The 19,628-nt window shown below is 40.6% G+C and overlaps 1 protein-coding gene across 2 annotated transcripts in view; it reads right to left on the reverse strand.

Annotated features, from left to right (window-relative positions):
- The window catches only part of LOC149816729 (binding partner of ACD11 1-like), a 60,306-nt gene that overhangs the window by 40,085 nt on the left and 593 nt on the right, over positions 1-19,628 (reverse strand). Inside the window, exons 1-4 of one of the 2 annotated variants that reach the window (XM_089987785.1) lie at positions 13,268-13,363; positions 12,380-12,550; positions 12,156-12,231; positions 11,811-11,921 (exon numbers count right to left, since the gene is read on the reverse strand). In XM_089987785.1, coding sequence (XP_089843911.1) covers positions 11,811-11,921; positions 12,156-12,231; positions 12,380-12,495 — 303 coding nt within the window. In that variant the 5' untranslated portion in view covers positions 12,496-12,550; positions 13,268-13,363. Of the gene's footprint in view, positions 1-11,810; positions 11,922-12,155; positions 12,232-12,379; positions 12,551-13,267; positions 13,364-19,628 lie in introns of those variants that run through there. The other variant, XM_089987787.1, reaches the window with a different exon arrangement.

Below are 19,628 nucleotides of genomic sequence, written 5' to 3' on the forward strand. Positions count from 1 at the left end.
TCTCTGGGATCTATCCGGCGACAGCGTCGTTGATCCCCTTGCACCCTCACTTCGACTTGTTTGGTAGGCAGGGGCTTCGACCTCAACCGTCTGTCGCTCCCGTCAGGCAAAGCCATGTGCTTATTTCGATAGGCAGGGGCCTCGGTCCCTGCCATTTGGGGTTTTTATCATGCATGGGCCTCGGCCCATGCCGTGCGTCTTATTCCGGCAGGCAGGGGCCTCGACCCCTGCCGTTTGATGTTTCTAACAAGCAGGGGCCTCGACCCCTGCCATGCACCCCCCTTCCGGCAGTGGGCTTTGCCCCTGCCACTCGCTCTCTGGTAGATAGGCAGGGGCTGAGTCCCTGCCGACTGAGTCCTTTCGGTGGGTCGACATGGGTTGAGCCGCTACTACCTCCTATGATTTCCAGCTATTGGCAGGAGCTAAGCTCTGCAGTTTTCTACCTTCTTGCAGGTGGCAGCAGCCTAGCCTTTGCCCCTGTCTGCGATGTCAGAAGATGGGCGAAGGGTCGGGCCACTACCACCTTCTGTCACCGCCAAGTGCCCTAGCGGACCGACATCCCTTGGCTAATGTCGGGTTGGATCAGGATCACACCCGAGTCCACCAAGCCCTTTCTATTTCTTATTTGAGTTGCTATTTATTTGTTCTTCACAGATTACACGACGGAGCACGCTCGTGTCCTACGGCCCGAGACGTACATTACTACGTACAACAATGTGTGCAACCCTGAAACCCTCAAGGTAGGGGAAAGTTGTGCAAAAAGGGCAGTAAATGAACTGAATTAAGTTGAAATAATTAATAGTCATTCTAGAGATGCCTAATCGTACTTTATTTCCTTCCTGTACTTCTCTGCTTTGCGTATTTACTTGTCTGCACGCTTATTGGTTGAGATATGGTTTTGTACCTCATGTCTTAGTTACACATTTACTTGATTGCTTAGATATTTGACTAATGTATGGTTTTGTACCTCATGTATTATTTGCATATTTACATATTTACTTGCTTGTTTAGATATTTGATCGATGTACAAATTTGTACCTCGTGCATTTTACTTATACATCTTTCGCTCGAGGTGTGATTTTTGCATATCGAGTATTGCTTAGTACTTTGCTATCACGCTATAATGTTCCCATGCTCACAGTTACTGTATACAAGTCGATGCAGCCTTTTATATATCCTATTTTTGTTAATTTACGAAAGATGCGAGTTGAGCTTGTGCGCAACGGTTCCTCTTAAAAGGATTCCTTATACGAATTCAGTTTTCAAATGCACCGTTTTGTAAAAGCAAAAATTTGGAAGTCTTGTAGGTTGCGAAAGTGCAACTAAGTTTTCCAAGACAACACTTTCGAATAGAATGTTTTACAACTATAAATTGATATTTTGATATGATTCAGAAACTCTGAAAAGGGTTACAAATTATCAAGGTTGAAACCTTGCAAAGCAAACTCGAAAGTTTTGGGAATTGCAATATCTCAGGCAAGTCTCTCAAATAGCTGTCTTTAGAGAGCGGAAGCAAGATCCGCGGCGATCCCCTGCATGCGATATTGTCACTTCAAAAGAGTGATTCGAGGCAAATCTCATATTGTGCAAGATGTCATTGTGTTAATATAAATTAAGAGACTTGATTGTATCAAACTGAGTAATTATTGTATCACTTCTCTTATAAAGGATAAATGTTGGGGGTTTCTTTCGAGAAACCGTTTTTCCTTTTATCGTAGTCGTACCTTTTAACAGGTATGGCCGTACCTTTGAACATGTATGTCACATTGGTGTTACGATGATCGGATGAGAGGTTTGGGGTAACCTCGAATCGTGTTTTGGCACCTTATTGTAATCATGTAATGTTGATGATCGCCTAACAGGCAAGAGGCTAGTGAGGGTCTAAAGGACCAAAGCATGACAAATATGAAATTGAGTGATTATACTGTGTACTTTTACAAAGCAGATGTGTTGGGGATTTCATATGAGAAATCCATCCACCTTTCATCGTGATTGTACTTTTGAACAGGTACGTTGCGTATTACGATGAGTAGGATGAGAGGTCCATGTTTACCTCGAACGTGCAATGATGCGTATAACACACATAATGGTGATGGTTTCGCCTTCACAGGCAAGATGCTCGAGTAGGTCGAAAGACCAGAGCATGTAGAACGGGGCAGCGGTTAAGAAACCCCCGACGTGCTCGTTCGACATGGTTCGTCAAAAGAGATGACGAATGGTACAAAACTCCGATGGACAAGTCCTTTAATGACAGTTACGGGCAAAAGACTCGGATTCCCCAGTCAACGGAGTTATGAGAAATGGGCTACAAATGGTAGCTTACAGTTGGATGCATTCACAGACCACCTATGCCTTTGAGGATTTACTCTCTTGGTCACTGGTCATCCTCTTAGGAGCGGACTCAGTCAGTCATCCGGGTTATCTAAAACACATAGCATAATAAACCCCTGGACTGGTCTCGACTGTTTCTACGTTTCGTGCTTTGTGCGTACCCGCCTGGCTAGCTAATATCGAAACATAAGATAAACTATTTACATTATCGAGATATGCATGTTGTGACATGACTTGCTTGTTTAGTTCAGTATTTTACTCGTTGAATTATGCACGCTTATTGTAACGTTACACTAGTTTCTTGTTAGTAATAACTGGTTGCTTGTGCTAGTTAAATGCTTATGATAATAGCACTATGTTAGTTGCAATATGACACCTGTGACATACTTTACTACTTTGTCAAACTGTCCTGGCTTGTCAATGTGACTGCTTACAGTTCGAAATCCATGAACTGTTTATAACTAGGGCTAATGGAGTTGCTTGTCTTATTAATTGCTTACAGCTTGTGATTCAAGTGAATCATCGCAGGCCTAGAGAACCTCGAGCATTGATTTGCTCTTTCTTTATTTACTTTTAAATACATCGTAAAAATCACATCTATTTTTATTGCACTGTTCTATGTTTTTCCATGGCCGGGAGTCCCATGACGGTTCTCACAGGGGTAGATGCGAGCTTTTGCCTTTGTTTTTGCATGCTGAATTGCAAAACTCAATAATTGGTTTTTAATAAAAAGATAATGAATAAGAACAGTGTAATATACGTTCTAGGATCTCCCATCGGAAGAATGAAAATCTTAGAGATTCGGTTTGGGGGGACCACGAGGATACAAAAACTCCGTGTGCATTAATATTTACCCCTGAACCCGATATTGAGATTATTTCTCCTGACCACGGTTTTATAGAGAGTCTGTCACTTTACCTAGGGGTGGTGTGTTCGACACAACTGTTATTTTGGTATACCAAGTGGCACTTGTGGGCATGGAGTGTCCCTGGTGTCCCGACATTAGATGTGGAGGTCTAATATTCCGAAGGTGATTAAGTCGAGGGCTAAGTTTGGAACCCAATAATAAAAAACAACTTCTGTTCTAAGCTACCCTGAGAACCTAACTTGACCTCGGAAAATGGTATATGTTTGGTGTATCCGCGGGCAACGGTAATTAAGAAAGAGAAACTTATATGGTATGCATTTAACAGAGCATGCATATGGAAAGAAAAACTTAATGAAAGATAATAAAGTGTTTATGCATTACACATAAACCATGCATAATCCTGCTATTCATTAGAACATGCATATTCTACCTGTTCCCTAAATTGTTACATGTTGGTGGATGCTTGGTATTTAATTTCTAATGCATGTTAAATGACTTGCTTACTTGAATTATGATTTTTGTTATTAATTAATGTTCTTTCATTCTTAATAAATGCTTAATTGAGTTATGTAAAAGTCATAATTGTGTTCTTCTGAATTATTGCATGAAATCTTATTTGTGTTCTTTAGCTCACTTGTTTCATTAGAAGTACCTGTACTCAGGATTTCGGTTCTAACACCCTACCTCTTTGGCTTCTGAGGGAATTACGAGTGTCACGCACTTGCAAGACATATCACATATGGACAACGTAGATCTTCTTTTATTTTCTTTTTGTTTCGTTTAATTGTTATTGCACTCTGAATTCTTCATTTATGCAATTGTCTCTAGACTTATTACTCATTACTTCAATAAAGGTTTGGTTTGGTATGGATGATAATTGTAAGCTCTATTGTGGTTGGTTGTTTTATCCAATTGGGAGTGAAACGGTAAAGGCCCTGGGTTTCTTAGAAGATTTTCGCAATGGTTTAAAAAAATGCATTTTTAAGGGGTATGAGTTGGGGTCGTTACAGGTTTGGTATCAGAGCCACCACAAAATCTTATATTTTTATTATCTTTTTTAGCATTAAGCTTTTAATTTTGGTAAGTGAGTCATGTCCTAAAGTAAAAGAAAGTTGTGCCTCGTACTCCAGAGCAGTTTTCTTCACTGATAAAGCTATTTAATACTTAAATTAAGCATTGAATCTCTTATGCTTGTTTGTATTCATGATCAATTCTCTTATAGTATACCTTAAGAATCTTAATGTAATTCTATGAAAGAATTTGTTTGGGATCAACCTCAAGGGGGTAGGATCGATAAGGTTCTAATTTTATGCAAAAAAATTATGTGTATTGTAGAAGTCGTATTCACGTAGAGGTGCTTCGTCTTCCACTGTTGCTCCCGCGAACTGGCAAGAGCAGAGAGATTTCATGATGGAAGTCATCCACACCCTGACCGAGACCATGATGGCTCAGGCGACGCAGACTGCACAGGCGATGCAGGTTGTACAGGCGGCACAAGCTGCGCAGGCGACATAGACTGCGCAGGCAATTGCACGTGATCCGCCTGTTGAGGTTGTTCCGAACGCAGGAGGAGTTTCCTTCGAGAGGTTCCTGAAGTTAGACCCGATGACTTTTGTGGGCAAGGCCGACCCAAAGGCAGAGAGCTGGGTCGAGAAGATGGAGCGGGCGTTCGACGTCCTACCTGTCCCCGAGGACAGGAAGACACCATTTGGCACGTACTGTCTGAAGGACAATGCCAAGAAGTGGTGGGATACCCTGCGAATGATGAAGTTCGCTGACATGGGCGAGATTCCATGGGCAGTTCAGAGAGGAATTTTTGAACGCATACTTTCCCTCTTACGTTAAGGAGCAAATGCAGCAAAAGTTCCTCGACTTGACTCGGGGGACCATGAGTCTGGTGGACTACACCACTAGATTCTAGAGCCTCGAAAGGTATTGTCCGAACCTCTTCAAGAATGAGAAGGCGAGGGCGATGAAGTATGTACGCGGGTTGAAGGATGGACTGCAGACTCTAGTGCTGATGAGTCGACCTACTACCTTGGTCGATGCGATCGAGTTAGCCACAATCCTGACAGAGGACTGGGAGAGGTCCAAGACCACATTTCAGAGGGGAGGTGGCAACGGAGGTGGTTCTTCGGGCGGGACGAGGAAGAACCCACCTGCAGACGGGAAGGTGCATGGCGACAAGAAGCAGCGGACCCGTGATGGGCGGCAGCGGACCCGTGATGGGCGGCAGCAAGGTCGACCCCAGCAACAGAGCAGCAGAGAAAGGCCCCGCCAGTGTGCCTGCCGCAAGTGCGGCAAGAGCCATCCACTAAGTTTTTGCCCGATGTTCAAGGGGGTCTGCTATCAGTGCCAGCAACCAGGGCACATTGCTCCATTATGCCCGAACAAGCCAGCGGCTCAGAGACGACAGCAACCACCGCAACAACAGAGACCTCAGCAACAACAAGGTCAACATAGGACCAATGGACGAGTCTACGCGGCTACAACAGCTACTCAGGGTGATCAGACCGACCTGATAGAAAGTATCTTCTTAGTCGTTGATCACTTTGCACGTGTAATGTTTGATTCGGGAGTGACCCATAGTTTTATTTTTGCTTCGTTTGCAAAATTGCTCGAACTGGTAACTTCTAGCCTTGAAAAGGCTCTTGATGTGATGTCACCTATGGGTGCATCCTCTTCGTGCGAGAAGTATTTTCCGACAGTTTGCATTGTGATTGAGGGGCATGAACTGTCTGCTGACTTGGTCATACTAGATATGATATTTTATGATGTCATTCTGGGTATGGACTGATTATCTAGACATAATACTACCCTTCAGTGTCGGGGCAAGAAAGTTATCTTGGAGCGTCCTGATTTGTCGGCGTTGTCTTTTTATTCGACCGGAACGGCAAGCGAGGTGAAGATTGTGTCTGTATTAAAGATCGCCAACTACCACAAGAAGGGTTGCATAGTGTTCTTGGTTAGTGTGTCCGCTCAGGACAATCAAGTGACACCCTTGGAACAGTTAGACGTTATCCGTGAGTTCCCGAATGTCTTTCTCGAGGATTTGTCGAGTTTGCCACTGCATCGAGAGATTGAGTTCTCGATCGAGTTAGTGCCTGGTATAACACCAGTTTCTCGAGCTCCGTATCGTATGACACCTGCTGAGCTCGTGGAGCTGAAGAAGCAATTGCAGGAGCTTCTTGACAAAGGTTTTATCAGGCCGAGTGTATCCTCTTGGGGTGTGTCGGTACTCTTTGTCAAGAAGAAGGATGAGTCAATGCGACTTTGTATCGACTAATGTATGCTAAACCAAGTGACGGTGAAGAACAATTACACATTACCTAGGATCGATGATTTGTTCAATCAACTGAGGAAGGCAAAGGTGTTCTCGAAGATCGACCTTCGTTCTAGGTACCATCGATTGAGAATCAAGAAGAAGGATATTCCGACGATAGCATTTAGGTTCAGGTATGGGCATTACGAGTTTCTGGTGATGTCTTTTGGACTCACCAATGCCCCTGCAGCGTTTATAGAGCTGATGAATCGGGTTTTCAGTTTATGGCTGGATTTGTTTGTCATCGTGTTCATCGATGACATTCTTATCTACTCGGAGAGTGTGAAAGAGCACCGAGAGCATTTACAGATCGTATTACAAACACTGAGAGAACATCAACTCTATGCTAAGTTCTCAAAGTGTGAGTTCTGGATTGATAGGGTGTTGTTTCTCAGTCACGTGATATCCGAGAGGGGCGTGGTGGTTGATCCAGCCAAGGTAGAGGTTGTTTTATCATAGAAGCAGTCGAAGACGGTGACTGACATAAGGAGTTTCTTAGGATTGGCGGGCTTCTACCATCGATTTATTCAAGACTTATCGCGTATAGCTGCCCCTATGACTCGATTGTTGCAAAAAGGAGTAAAGTTCAAGTGGTCACCTCGATGTGAGGATAGTTTCCAGGAGTTGAAAAAAAGGCTGACTTCGACAACCGTTTTGACTTTGCTTTCTGGGACGGGTGATTTCGCTGTATACAATGATGCTTCAGGGACCGGACTGGGTTGTGTCCTTATGCAGCACGAAAAGGTCATAACGTATGCTTCTCGACAGCTGAAGGTACATGAGAAGAATTATCCCACGCATGACTTCGCATTGAAGATTTGGCGGCAATGGTCTTCGCATTGAAGATTTGGCGCCACTACCTTTATGGGGAACAATTCGAGGTTATGTCCGATCACAAGAGCCTCAAGTATATATTCATGCAGCGTGATTTAAATTTGAGGCAACATAGGTGGTTAGAGTTCCTAAAGAACTACGACTTCTCCATCGCTTACCATCTTGGTAAGGCGAATATGGTGGCGAATGCGCTTAGTAGAAAGGCGTCGATCACAACAGCTAGCATGATTGAACGCAGTTAGGATCTGGTCGAGGAGTTCGTCAAATGGGAGCCGTTTACGGACGACTACAGACGCATCCTTTGTGCTGGGTGCAGGCGTGACCAGAGATCATAGATCGGATCGAGGAACCTCAGTCAGCCGATCTGAACTTTAAGAAGTTATGCGAGAGTGCCCAAAAGCCAGAGGCATAGTTTTGCCGAGAGGAGGACGAAACCATCATATTCGGAGACAGATGGTGGGTTCCGAATGCGTTGCGGGAGGAGCTGATGAATGAAGCTCACAAGTCTAGATATTTCGTTCACCCTAGTTCCACCAAGATGTTTAAAGATCTTTAGAGGACCTACTGGTGGAATGGGATGAAGCGGGACATTGCGGAGTTCGTATCTCGGTGTCTCACCTGTCAACAGGTGAAGATCGAGCACCAGAGACCTGGCGGACTTCTGCAGCCACTCGAGATTCTAGAGTGGAAGTGAGACGATATCTCGATGGATTTCATCGTAGGGTTGCCTAAGACCCGACGACAGTGAGATGCCATTTGGGTGATAGTGGATCGTTTGAAGAAGAGTGTCCATTTTCTCTCGATTAGAATCAGTCAGAGTTTGGAGAGCTTGGCCGATCTCTATGTGGATGAGATTGTTACACTTCACGGGGTGTCGCGTTCGATTGTGTCAAATTGAGATCCGTGTTTCACGTCTCGATTCTGGCACCAGCTTCAGAAGGCTTTAGGCACTACATTGAAGTTTAGTACCGCATTTCACCCACAGACGGATGAGCAGACAGAGCGTACAATCCAGACGCTCGAGGATATGTTGAGAGCGTGTGTTTTGGATTGGACAGGCGATTAGGACAAACATGTGAAGCTTGCAGAGTTTTTGTAGAATAACAGTTTTCATACCAGTATTGGCGTGGCCTATATAAAGCTTTGCACGGCCGACCATGTAGATCCCCTGTGTGCTGGGATGAGGTTGGAGTGAGAGCAGTGGAGTCTCCAGAGATCATCCAGCATTATGTTGACTAGGTGCGTTTAATTTAGCAAAGATTGATTGCAGCGCAGAGCAGGCAGAAGAGCTATGCCGATTAGCGGCGCAGGAAGTTCAGTTTTGATGTAGGCGATCATGTGTTTGTTCGGATCTCGCATACAATGAGTGTCTTTAGGTTTGGGAAGAAGGGGAAGTTGAGTCCTCGGTATGTTGGAACCTTCGAGGTTCTTAGACGCATTGAAGAGATCGCATACCGAGTAACACTCCAACCTCAGTTTTCGCAGATCCACGATGTTTTTCATGTCTCGATGTTAAGAAAGTATGTACCTGACCCCTCGCATGTGATTCACTACGAGGTGATCAAGGTACATCCTGACTTGACGATGGAGGAAAGGCCAGTGGAGATTGTGGATCGTCAAGAAAAGACGTTGTGTAATATGACGATTTCGTTCGTGAAAGTGCGTTGACAGCATCACGGGCTGGATGAGTGCACTTAGGAACCTGAGGCGGATATGCGTCAACACTACCTACATTTATTCGATAGGTTCTAATTTCGAAGATGAAATTCTTTTAAGGGGGTAGAGATGTAATATCGCGTATTTTGGTACTTAGTCATTTTATAATTTTGACGAAAATTTGGCTAAGTCTGGGAGAAAAAGTCGTTGAGGCTCAATTTTTAGACTGAAGTCTTTGAGTCTGGGCTTGACCCAGGTCCCAACGACAAGGTCGTAACGAGCCAATCGAAGCGAGATAAAGAGTTTTAATTTCAACCTTTAAATTCAAGCGAAATTCTAGTTATTTTTCAGTGAAATCCAAAATTTGGTATTTGTGTAATATATCGTTGGATGTGTCTAGAAATTCTGAGCGCAGTGATATTTTACTTTTCTGAATTCGAGTACCGGTTGGCCCGAAAATCGTGTTTTTCTAAAAATTGAGCAGTTTATCAAAATGGATCCAGAGTTGGATCGGATTGGATCCAAGGGCTAGGATCTGAATTTTTATGGATTTGGGTTCTATTTAGGTCCTACTTAAATCTGGATTGGATCGAGGTCTTGATCCATTTTTGTTTTGAGTATGGGTTTGGATCTGGATCCAGAGCCAAATCCAAGCCCAACGTTTTTCTAACTTTAAATTCAGTATAAAGCCTTAATTTGGGTTTTATTATGGTTAAGAAGCCTTTAGGGTTAATTTGGTTATTTTTGAAAGTTTTTAGATACTTTTAATTAATTAATATTAATTAATTAATTAATATGAATTCCGAATTTTGGTTTCGGGCAGAGTGGGACTCCTTAAAAGAGCCCTTATACTTACTTAAAGAGAGTTTTAAAAGTTTTGAAAAGTTAGAAAAACTACCAAATGTGAAAAAGTCAACATTTGGTAGAGTTTAAAAAAAACTTGGAAACAATAGAGAGAGAGAGCCGGAGAAAAGGGGGGCAGGGGGGGCACCCCCTCTCCCAAGCATTACTTAAAAAAAAGGAGAGAGAGAGAGAGGGAAAGAGAAAGAGAAAGAGGGAAAAAAGGAGAGAAAGAGAGAGGAAGAAAAGAGGATTCTTCTTCTCCAACAACACCTTTTTCACCATTGTTTTTCTCTATTTTTCGATTCTTATCAAAGGTACGGGTCTCCTCTTTTGATTCTAAGTGAGAAATCGAATGTCGGTTGGATTTGATACAATATTTTGGTTGAAAGATTTATGGGAAAACCATGGAGGTGCATGTTTTCTTTTGAATCCAACTTGTGTGTTAAGCTACCATGAAAACCTAACTTGACCTCGAAAAATGGTACTTATTTGGTGTATCCGCGGGCAACGGTAATTAAGAAAAAGGAACTTATATGGTATACATTTAATAGGGAAAAGAAAACTTAATGAAAGATAATAAAGTGTTCATGCATTACACATAAACCATGCATAATCCTGCTAAGCATCAGAACATGTATATTCTACCTGTTTCCTAAATTGTTTTATGTTGGTGGATGCTTGATATTTAATTTCTAATGCATGTTAAATGACTTGCTTACTTGAATTGTGATTCATGTTATTAATTAATGTTCTTTCATGCTTAATAAATGCTCCATGTTGCATGAATGCTTAATTGAGTTATGTAAAAATCATAATTGTATTTCTCTAAACTATTGCGTGAAATCTTATCTTTATTCTTTAGCTCACTTGTTTCATTAAAAGTACATGTGCTCAGGATTTCGGTTCTGACACCCTACTTCTATGGTTTTTCGCAGCCGCAGGTGATCAGTGAAGCGACTGGCTTCTGGAGAAGTTACGGGTGTCACGTACATGCTAGACAGATCACAGATGGACAGCGTGGTTCTTCTTTTATTTTCTTTTAGTTTCGTTTAGTTGTTATTGCACTCTGAATTCTTCATTTATGCAATTGTCTCTAGACTTATTACTCATTATTTCAATAAAGGTTTGGTTTTGTTTGGTTTGGTATAGATGATAATTGTAAGCTCTATTATGGTGGGTTGTTTTATCCAATTGGGAGTGGAACGGTAAAGGCCTTGGGTTTCTGGAAAGATTTTGACAATGATTTAAAAAAAAATCTACATTTTTAAGAGGTATGAGTTGGGGTCGTTACAGATAGGATAGAGTGAAGAGAAGGACATGCCAAAAACTACAAAGAAAGAGGCCAAAGAAAATACCCAATAGGGTGCCTCATAATCTTATTTATAGATGAGATTTTACTTGGCTTACATAGCTTATATTTTGCTATACAGCGACTTTTCCTCTACCCAACAGTACATTAATATTCACTGCTATATGTCCTTTACTAATGATCATGCACAAGATACTAAGAATGTTCATTGAACATAACATCTGAATATTTTTCAATGTTCCAAAGTTATTATGCATACCTTAATAATTAGTTAGGAATTGATATCTCTATTTTTCAGCTTAATATATCTCCCTTGATTTGATTTAAATGTAGCACATGTATAATCAAGGCATTTAACTTTACAAGTTGTTATAGTCTACAATCAGTACCTCAAAGAGACACATCTGACACAAATTTCTCTAACAGAACAGAAAATCAACTTGAAACTGAAGATTGTGAATTGCTACCTATCACTGACAAGACATCCAGTTAAACACAAATGAAATAAAATCATAATACAGCATGATATAAAATTATGGACATATTCTCAGATACTAAATTTAACACTTCACAATCCCACGGTATTAGTTGACTTAACAATGGCATGAAAAAAGGAAAATACGAACTGAAAATATATAATAAAGTACCGTTGAGCTTGTGCCTTCCTCATGATTCCAAGTATATCCACCCCATAGAGTAGATTCATCATAATGACCCCAACGACCAATACACACCCGTTGATCTACAATTGTAGCACCCTGTAAATATTCATGTTTAGTTCATGACTGTGCCACAGGAGGAGAAAGTGAAAGAGAGCAACTTCCTCAGATTGTGTAGTTCTAACAAGTAGCTAAAGTTTTCTATCAGGAATGCTAGGTATACCATGTAACCATGCATTTTAACTTCATTGTTTGATGAGACTTTAATCACATGAATATGAAGCCAAATTTTCAACTTCACTATTCAGTGCCCTAAACCCAATAAGAACTCACATTTAGTAGGACTGCCATCTCCATGGCATGAGAATCTTTGAAAGTAACATAACTGGTACATGCGAGGTCTCCATGTCTGTCAAAATAGAAAACAAAACAATGCAACTAAACCCATCCACTTTAATCAATAGGAAAATAACATTAGTTACACACACAACAAAGCATGTGCATGCATGCACAGACACCTAAAAAAACACTCAGAGAACGCAAGAGGGTTGCAATACCTGATGATCTCAACATGTTCAATTTTACCACACAATGCGAAGAAATCACAAACAGCCTTTTCAGTAGCCTCAGGGGACAGATTAGTAACTTCTACTGTATAACCATCAGCACTCATCCTGCTGCAGGACTGGTAAACTATTGGTATAGGGCCTCAGTTCAGCTGATTATTACTATTCAAGGAAAAAGATAAAGAATTATTAGCTTACCCAATAAAAGGGTAGAAAAACAAAAAAGAAACACAAGTTCTCTATTTTTTTTCAAAGGAGATGTGATGGCCAGTACTCCTAAGATGATCCCATCATCACACTGTTGCCATACCAGCTTCCCCAATATATGGGAAATGAGTGCACATCTGGAGCACAATGACAACCACTGGATTGTGCTAAACTGCCAGCAATATTTTGTTGTGATGTTCATATCGAGGAGTGGTTAGTAAGATGCTAAACAACTAGTTTTAAAGCACAATGAAGACAGTGAATATATAAAGTTTCTAAACAACCACGGTCAAAGTAGAATTTAGAAACAATGACCCAAACAAAGAAGGTGAATAGTGGAAAGTGGCCCTGTAATTCTTACTTACTTTGAACACAGTTCCCAAGCCCAAAAGTAGTTTTAACCAAATACCTCAATGTGTCACATATTTTACATATGATCTTGAGCTGATGATTTTCACACAATATATCCCTGAAGCTACAGGTGCAAATAAGTGCCACAGAGAGCATAAGTAGGTTTAAATTTTCTCTAGACATGCTAAAGTCATGTTTTTTGCAACAACAAAATATGATCTAAACAACATTTGCATGAAACCTAGAAGCTACGGGCCTTCATGGATTTTAGATTTTCTGCTACCAGCAGTGGTCACCATGCATTAAGAGAATCATTGATACCTCCAAAATCCAGAGCTTCCTGGATTTTTGGCCTTCTCAAGTGAGACCAATGTTGTGAAAAGTGTTGTGGCGTAGCGTAGCCCCCCCACCAAAAACTGAAGAGAGACGTAAGGCGTAAGCCTCAAAAATTTTTTTCTTTAACTTTAAAACAACCTTTAAAATATATAAATAAATAATAGAAATGCTTTATTGATAAAGTAACAATCAATAAGAAACATAAAATTGCAAATAAATAAAAAAATTAACATTTTTTCTTCTTCTACAGAAAATTGCAAATATAAATAGTTTTCTTTATTTTTTTCTTTCTTTCTATCTCTCTCTCTTTTATTTTCTTTCTTTTTTTATTTCTTTCTTCCGTTCTTTCCTTTCCTTTCCTTTCCTTTCCTTTCTTTATTTATTTCTTTCTTTTTCTTTCTTTTTCTTTCTTTTTCTTTCTTTTTCTTTCTTTTTCTTTCTTTTCTTTCTTTTTTTTCTTTTTTTTTCTTTTTTTTTCTTTGTTGAGGGCCTCACCTCAAGGCAAGGCGTGCTATTTGCACCTTGAGGCGCGTTTTTGATAACTATGAGTGGGACTTTCAAGCATCAACGAAATTCCACACATTTGAGGGAACCAAAATTAACTTAATAGCTTCTCAGATCATGAGAACAGGATACATCTCAACAACTTCGGAATTTCTAACAAAAGCATTGAGTGATGCTCATACCATCAAGTTTGAAACATTGCCAAAGTTAAGGAACTTATTGTCATTTCAAGATACAGGTGTTACCAACCCCATGGAGAAACATGTGAGAGAGGAGCCTACTATGCTAGCTTGGTTCATAGAGGCTCAATGGGGGTTGATTAGGCCTTGTATTGGGATTGTGTCAGATACTTGTAAAGGGTTTGGGTCATATATACATGGCAGACAATAGCCTAAGTGGGGAAGGGCATAATTGTCATTGTGTGTGAGCTATGGAGCTTATAAATAGGCCCATTCCCCCTCACTTGTATCATCCATTGTTGAATCTAAGAAGACTCTTGAGTCTCTTTGACCTCTTTCTAGTCCTTACAGATAGGATTACCTCTACTTAGGCAACTAGCAAGAGATCAGCTCATACACTAGTTATTTATCCTAGTGTGTGGGATTTCCACCCTTCACCATCACTTTCCCACCCCTTCCTCTCCATTTTCCCTACCTAAGGATGGTCTAGTATCAACAGGAAGCATAGTCACAAATATCGGTCTTAGCTATATATCTCAAGAAGGCGAATCTTGCGATAATATAAGTTTTTCTGTTAAATCTCAGGAAAAAATCAGCACTTAAAAAATGTTAAAAATACAAAAATCGCATAAATGAGTAAGAAAAGAATTTATTCAGATAATAAATTTTTTGTAGAAATGTAAATAAATACATAAAAAATATGAAATATAAAAAATATAAAAGAAAAAAGGGGAAAACATATTAAAATATAGAAAAAATATATAAAGTAAAAGTGATTATAAATATCATGATATTACCGTGAAAATATCATGATATTACCATGACAATATCACAATAATATTGATATTAGTTCAAATCAGTGTTGTAAAAAGCTCACTTCTAGGCGTAAAAAGCATGTGTAACGCCCCAAAATCCCAAACTTGTAATCTTTTAAGAAAAATTTAGATGCTTTGCAATCAATCCTTTTTCAAAATTTAAAATGGCAGTTCAGCGAAAAAATAGTGTTTGAAATAACAAGTCAACGGACCTTGCGTGCATTACAGAAACTTTCCTTTACATAATAAATTTGTATACATTGAAATAAATAAATTACGTAAGCAATGCTCGGTGTATGAAACTGTACATCGCGCTAAATAATTTGCGTAAGCGATGCACGATGTACGAAACCGTACACCAGCTAAATAAATTGTGTAAACAGGAGCCTGTGTATATTACAGCGCAGTGACAAAGTAAATGACATAATTTAAATGGATAAGAATACGCAAAATTGCGTTGTTAAAAGCATATATATATATATAAGTTAGAAGTATTTCGTCATTTGTCCTCGTATGCAACTTTTTCTACCTCAAAGATGGTTTGACTCGCTGACGATTCCGAGAGTAGGTTCTTAAAGGCTTGTGCCTTGGTAAGTGTGTCTTGCCTGTTACGTCGATGTAATGCGCAAAAAGGTATTGTATTGTGCTGCGAAAAGAATGATATTAAAACCTTATCCAGACAATAATTGTGTCGCAGGGGTCAAACCCGAATCCAGTTTGAACCGGCAAAACCGAACTCGGTACAAGCAATCAAATTGATATTTGGTGTGCACGAATGGGCCTGGGGTACTGGACCAACCTGGGTTGTGCTCGATGATAGTCGAGTTTTGCTCAACTCGACAATGCTTGAGACATCAGCAGTACTACGAGCTGTTGTTGTTCGAGCACAGTAAAAGGAGGAAAAAAAAGAAACAGAGAGAAGCCGGCAGCCAGGCCACTGCCGGAAGCAGTGGCCGCCGCAGCTAGTGGTCTGCATCAGGAGGCGAGCAGTCAGTCCACTGTCGGAGGCAGTGGCTGCCGTGGCCGACTGACAGAAAGGGGGAAAACAAAGGGACAGGCGTGGTGGCGCTTGTCTTCCAACCAAACATGCAGGGAAGCAGGGACAGAGGGCTTGATCGTTACGCCGAGCTAGATCTCCCCCCCCCCAAACAAAATAGGATCGAGTCTAGGCTCGGTCCTTCAACGGAGGGAACTGACCGAGCCCAACTCGGTAGAAAGGTCCAGGCAGGAGGGCAATGCCCTCTTGACTCCTACAAGAAAAATGAGACAGGCAGGAGGGTTGCACCCTCCTGTCTGCGAAATCTAAACAGGCAGGAGGGTCACACCCTCTTGTCGGAAGAACAAAACAAGGAGGTAGGTGGCGGTTCTAGCCGCCGCACTTGGTCGGTCAGTGGAAGAAAAGAGGAGAGGGTGCTCGACACCCTCCCTCCTGTCGAGCCAGAGCCACCACCGCTGGTGGCTCTAGTTTGTTGATGACAAAAATAAAGAAAAAAAATAGGGAAGAAAAGGGGGGGGGGAGGGGGACACCTGATTGGTGCCGCCACTTTTGAAAAAAGAAGGGAAGAGCGACACTCGAGTGGTGCCATGCTTTCGACAGGGCAGCACCACCGAGAGAAAGAGGGAAAGATCTGAGAGAGAGAGAGACTTATAGGGAGAGATGGGACAGGAGTCGGGGGCTCCGATAAGGAAAAGTCCCGGCGAGGGAGACTTCAGGGGTGTCGATTTGCTCAGAGGTGAGCAAGGGCTCCGGCGAGAGGAAGAGGGAGACGAAGGGGAAGGAGGGAAACAGAGAGGCGGGAGGGGGTGTCGGGTTGCTCAGAGCTGAGCAGGGGATCCGACGAGGAGAGATCCCAGTAGGGGGGGGGGGGGGGGGGGGGTTGGGGTGAGAGAAAGTCGAGGAGAGGGATGAGAGGCGAGAGGGTTTGGGGTCTGGGTTGTGTTTTAAAAAGAACCCCCCCCCCCCGCCCCTCGGGGGTTTAAATAGGCTAATCAGGGGAGGGGGGTTGTGACCCGGATCCGATCGGATCTAACCTGGATCCAAACAATTTTTTTTTTTAGAAAAACTTGGGTCTTACAGCGCGCCTCGAAGCGAGGGGCAGATATGTATGCCTTGAGGTGCACATAGAAAGCACAATAGGGGTTGAGGCGTGCTTTTGGCTTAAGGCACACCTCAAACATGAGGCACACATGGTCAAAATGAGGTCAAAGGCCCCATTTGATCTTTTTAAGTCATTACTCATTAGAAAAACAAAAAAGACGTTAAATGGAATGGGGTTTTGATTGAGTAGGGCAAACCCATCTTCCCCTTTTTCCTCCTCCACCTCCCTTCAACTGGCAGCAACCTTCCGACGACCTGGCAGCAACCTTCTGGCACTTCACATGGTACTCTCTCTCTCTCTCCTTCTTCTTTCAGTTTTTTCCTTCTTTTCTTTATGTCTTTTTTTTTTTGAGAGAAAATTTCTTTTCTTTATTTTACTTTTCTTCTTCCTCAGTTTTTTTCCATCTTCTACTTTTTTTCTTTCTTCTTATTCTTTTCTTTTTTCCCTTCTTCTTTTCTTTTTTCTTTTCATTTCGTTTTTAATCTTTCTTTCTTCTTTTTCTTCTTCTTTGTTCCTTCTTCTTCTTCTTCTTCCTTCTTACCCTTTGTTCTTCTTTTCTTTTCTTTTTTGAGAGAAAACTTCTTTTCTTTATTTCATTCTTCTTCCTCAGTTTTTTTCGATCTTCACCTTCTTTCAGTTTTTTTCGATCTTCACCATCTTTCTTTCATTCTTCTTATTCTTTTCTTTTTTTCCCCTTTCTTCTTCTTTTACTGTTTTCTTTTCTTTTCATTTTTAATCTTTCTTTCTTCTTTTTCTTCTTCGCTATTTTTGTCGTTTATCTTTCTTCTTTCTTTTTCTTCTTTTCTTTTTCTTCTTCTTTGTTCCTTCCTCTTCTTTCATGCACTCTGTTCTTCTTCTTTTCTTTATTTCACTCTTCATTTTTTTTCCATCTTCTCCTTTCTTTCTTCTTTTTTTTCCTTTTCTTCTTTTTTCTTTTTTTTCATTTTTAATATTTCCTTCTTTTTCTTCTTCACTATTCCTGTCATCTAGTTGTTGGTATTCTATCGGTTTTACTTGACAATTCACACATTTATTTCTTTATGTTGTATTTATATTAATTGTCTCTTGTTCCTTAGTTAAATAATCGCATCTTCTTTGTTGGATAAGTTAAATTATTGCGTTGTAGTCATTGCTTGAAATTCAGTTTATAATTTAGTTTAGATTCTTACCTTCATATCCAATTATTTATTAATAGTACATAAATGATGCATTTTAATTTTGTTTTTTTATTTGATCAATTTTTTAATATTTTTTGTGAAGCTTACGCTTTACACCTCGCTATGCCTCAATGCTATTCACAACATTGGTTCAAAGTTTGAAAATATCACGATACTTTACCTTTTAAATCATTTTTCCAAAAAAAAAATATAAAGCTCACATTTTTCAAAATACCGGCGATATCTGTGACTATGGTCTACACTAAACAAAACAAAGATTTCAGTTTGCATGTTTTTTTAGGACTGATTTGCTACGGAAATAATCCTTGTAACAGTTGCTAGTCATCATACATATGATGGTGTGTACATGGACAATAGTTATAACTGGTAGGTAGGCCATGGGCACATACAAACTAAACCACCCCCATATAGAGCCTCATCCACATTTTAGTTGGATGCTAACTAGGCTATTGTATATCACTTTCTGTCACTATCTCTATGAATTTAAAAATGTATGGAAGAACATTATTGGCAGTGGCAGGTACACCAGCTTGTCCAGCACTTTGTATACTTTGGCACACATGAAACGTTCATTATCTACAACAACCACATTTGTGCCTTGAAATAATCTGACAGTCATATTCATCAAGTCACAATATGGTGGTTAGTTGGTGTACAAGGGCTTTGCCTTCCTGGCTAGGGGCAAACATGGTTTGTTGTCTAACATAGGATCACCATCGTTCAAAACCCATGGGTGACATCCCCTGTCAGAAGATCGAAGCTGGGTGTACTCCCTGGTGGGCAGGGGGAAAGGTTTTTCCAAATGGAGCCTGCCAATGTGCAGTCCATGATAAGGGATTTTCTATTGGCGTAGCCAAAACAAAACCATAGTGGTTAGTTGCATATCAATATCCTACATATTTAGCAAAAATGAAATTCAATATGGCAATACCGTAGAAGAGGGCATTTCACACAAAACAACACTATGTTAAAAAAGTCCAATTTCACAATGGCATAAATTTAAAGATGGGAAATCTCGTATATGCAAGGGTGGGCTTATCTTTGGTGCTATCAAGACTACCATACTGTCTAGTTAGGCCCATTGATTTTCTAATTTTGCATTGGGATGTTTTGTGGATCTGACTGCTCAGATATGATCCCCACATGTTTTTAGCCAAGAACATGTATTAAATTAGTAGGGCTGATGATTATACAGGTTTAAAGCAATTTAGAAATCTAAATATCAATGGACCGCAATATGTCAAAAACTCCCAATAAGAAAAAATAAAAAATTTCCATAAAAAAGAAAAGATCCAAAGCATGTTTATTAGTGAACAAACCACGGTAAACACGTCTCCCATTGTTTGTTTACTAAAGAATACCTGAAACTATGACTCGCTATTAAACAGTTCTATCCATTGTGCCAAAGATAAGCCCACTTGATTTTGCAATTCTAAAAGTTCTAATAATGAGTTAAACCTTATTTAACATTATCATCAGAAATCCATCAGCACTAAAATATAGGTGAGCATGTCCCAACCAAGCCATGTGCTCAACTCATCCGAGCTAAGTCCAAAACTACGAAATGATAA

Source organism: Nuphar pumila, chromosome 14 (genome assembly GCF_984573655.1).
Source record: "Nuphar pumila chromosome 14, dmNupPumi1.hap1.1, whole genome shotgun sequence".
In the NCBI taxonomy this organism is placed as follows: Eukaryota; Viridiplantae; Streptophyta; class Magnoliopsida; order Nymphaeales; family Nymphaeaceae; genus Nuphar; species Nuphar pumila.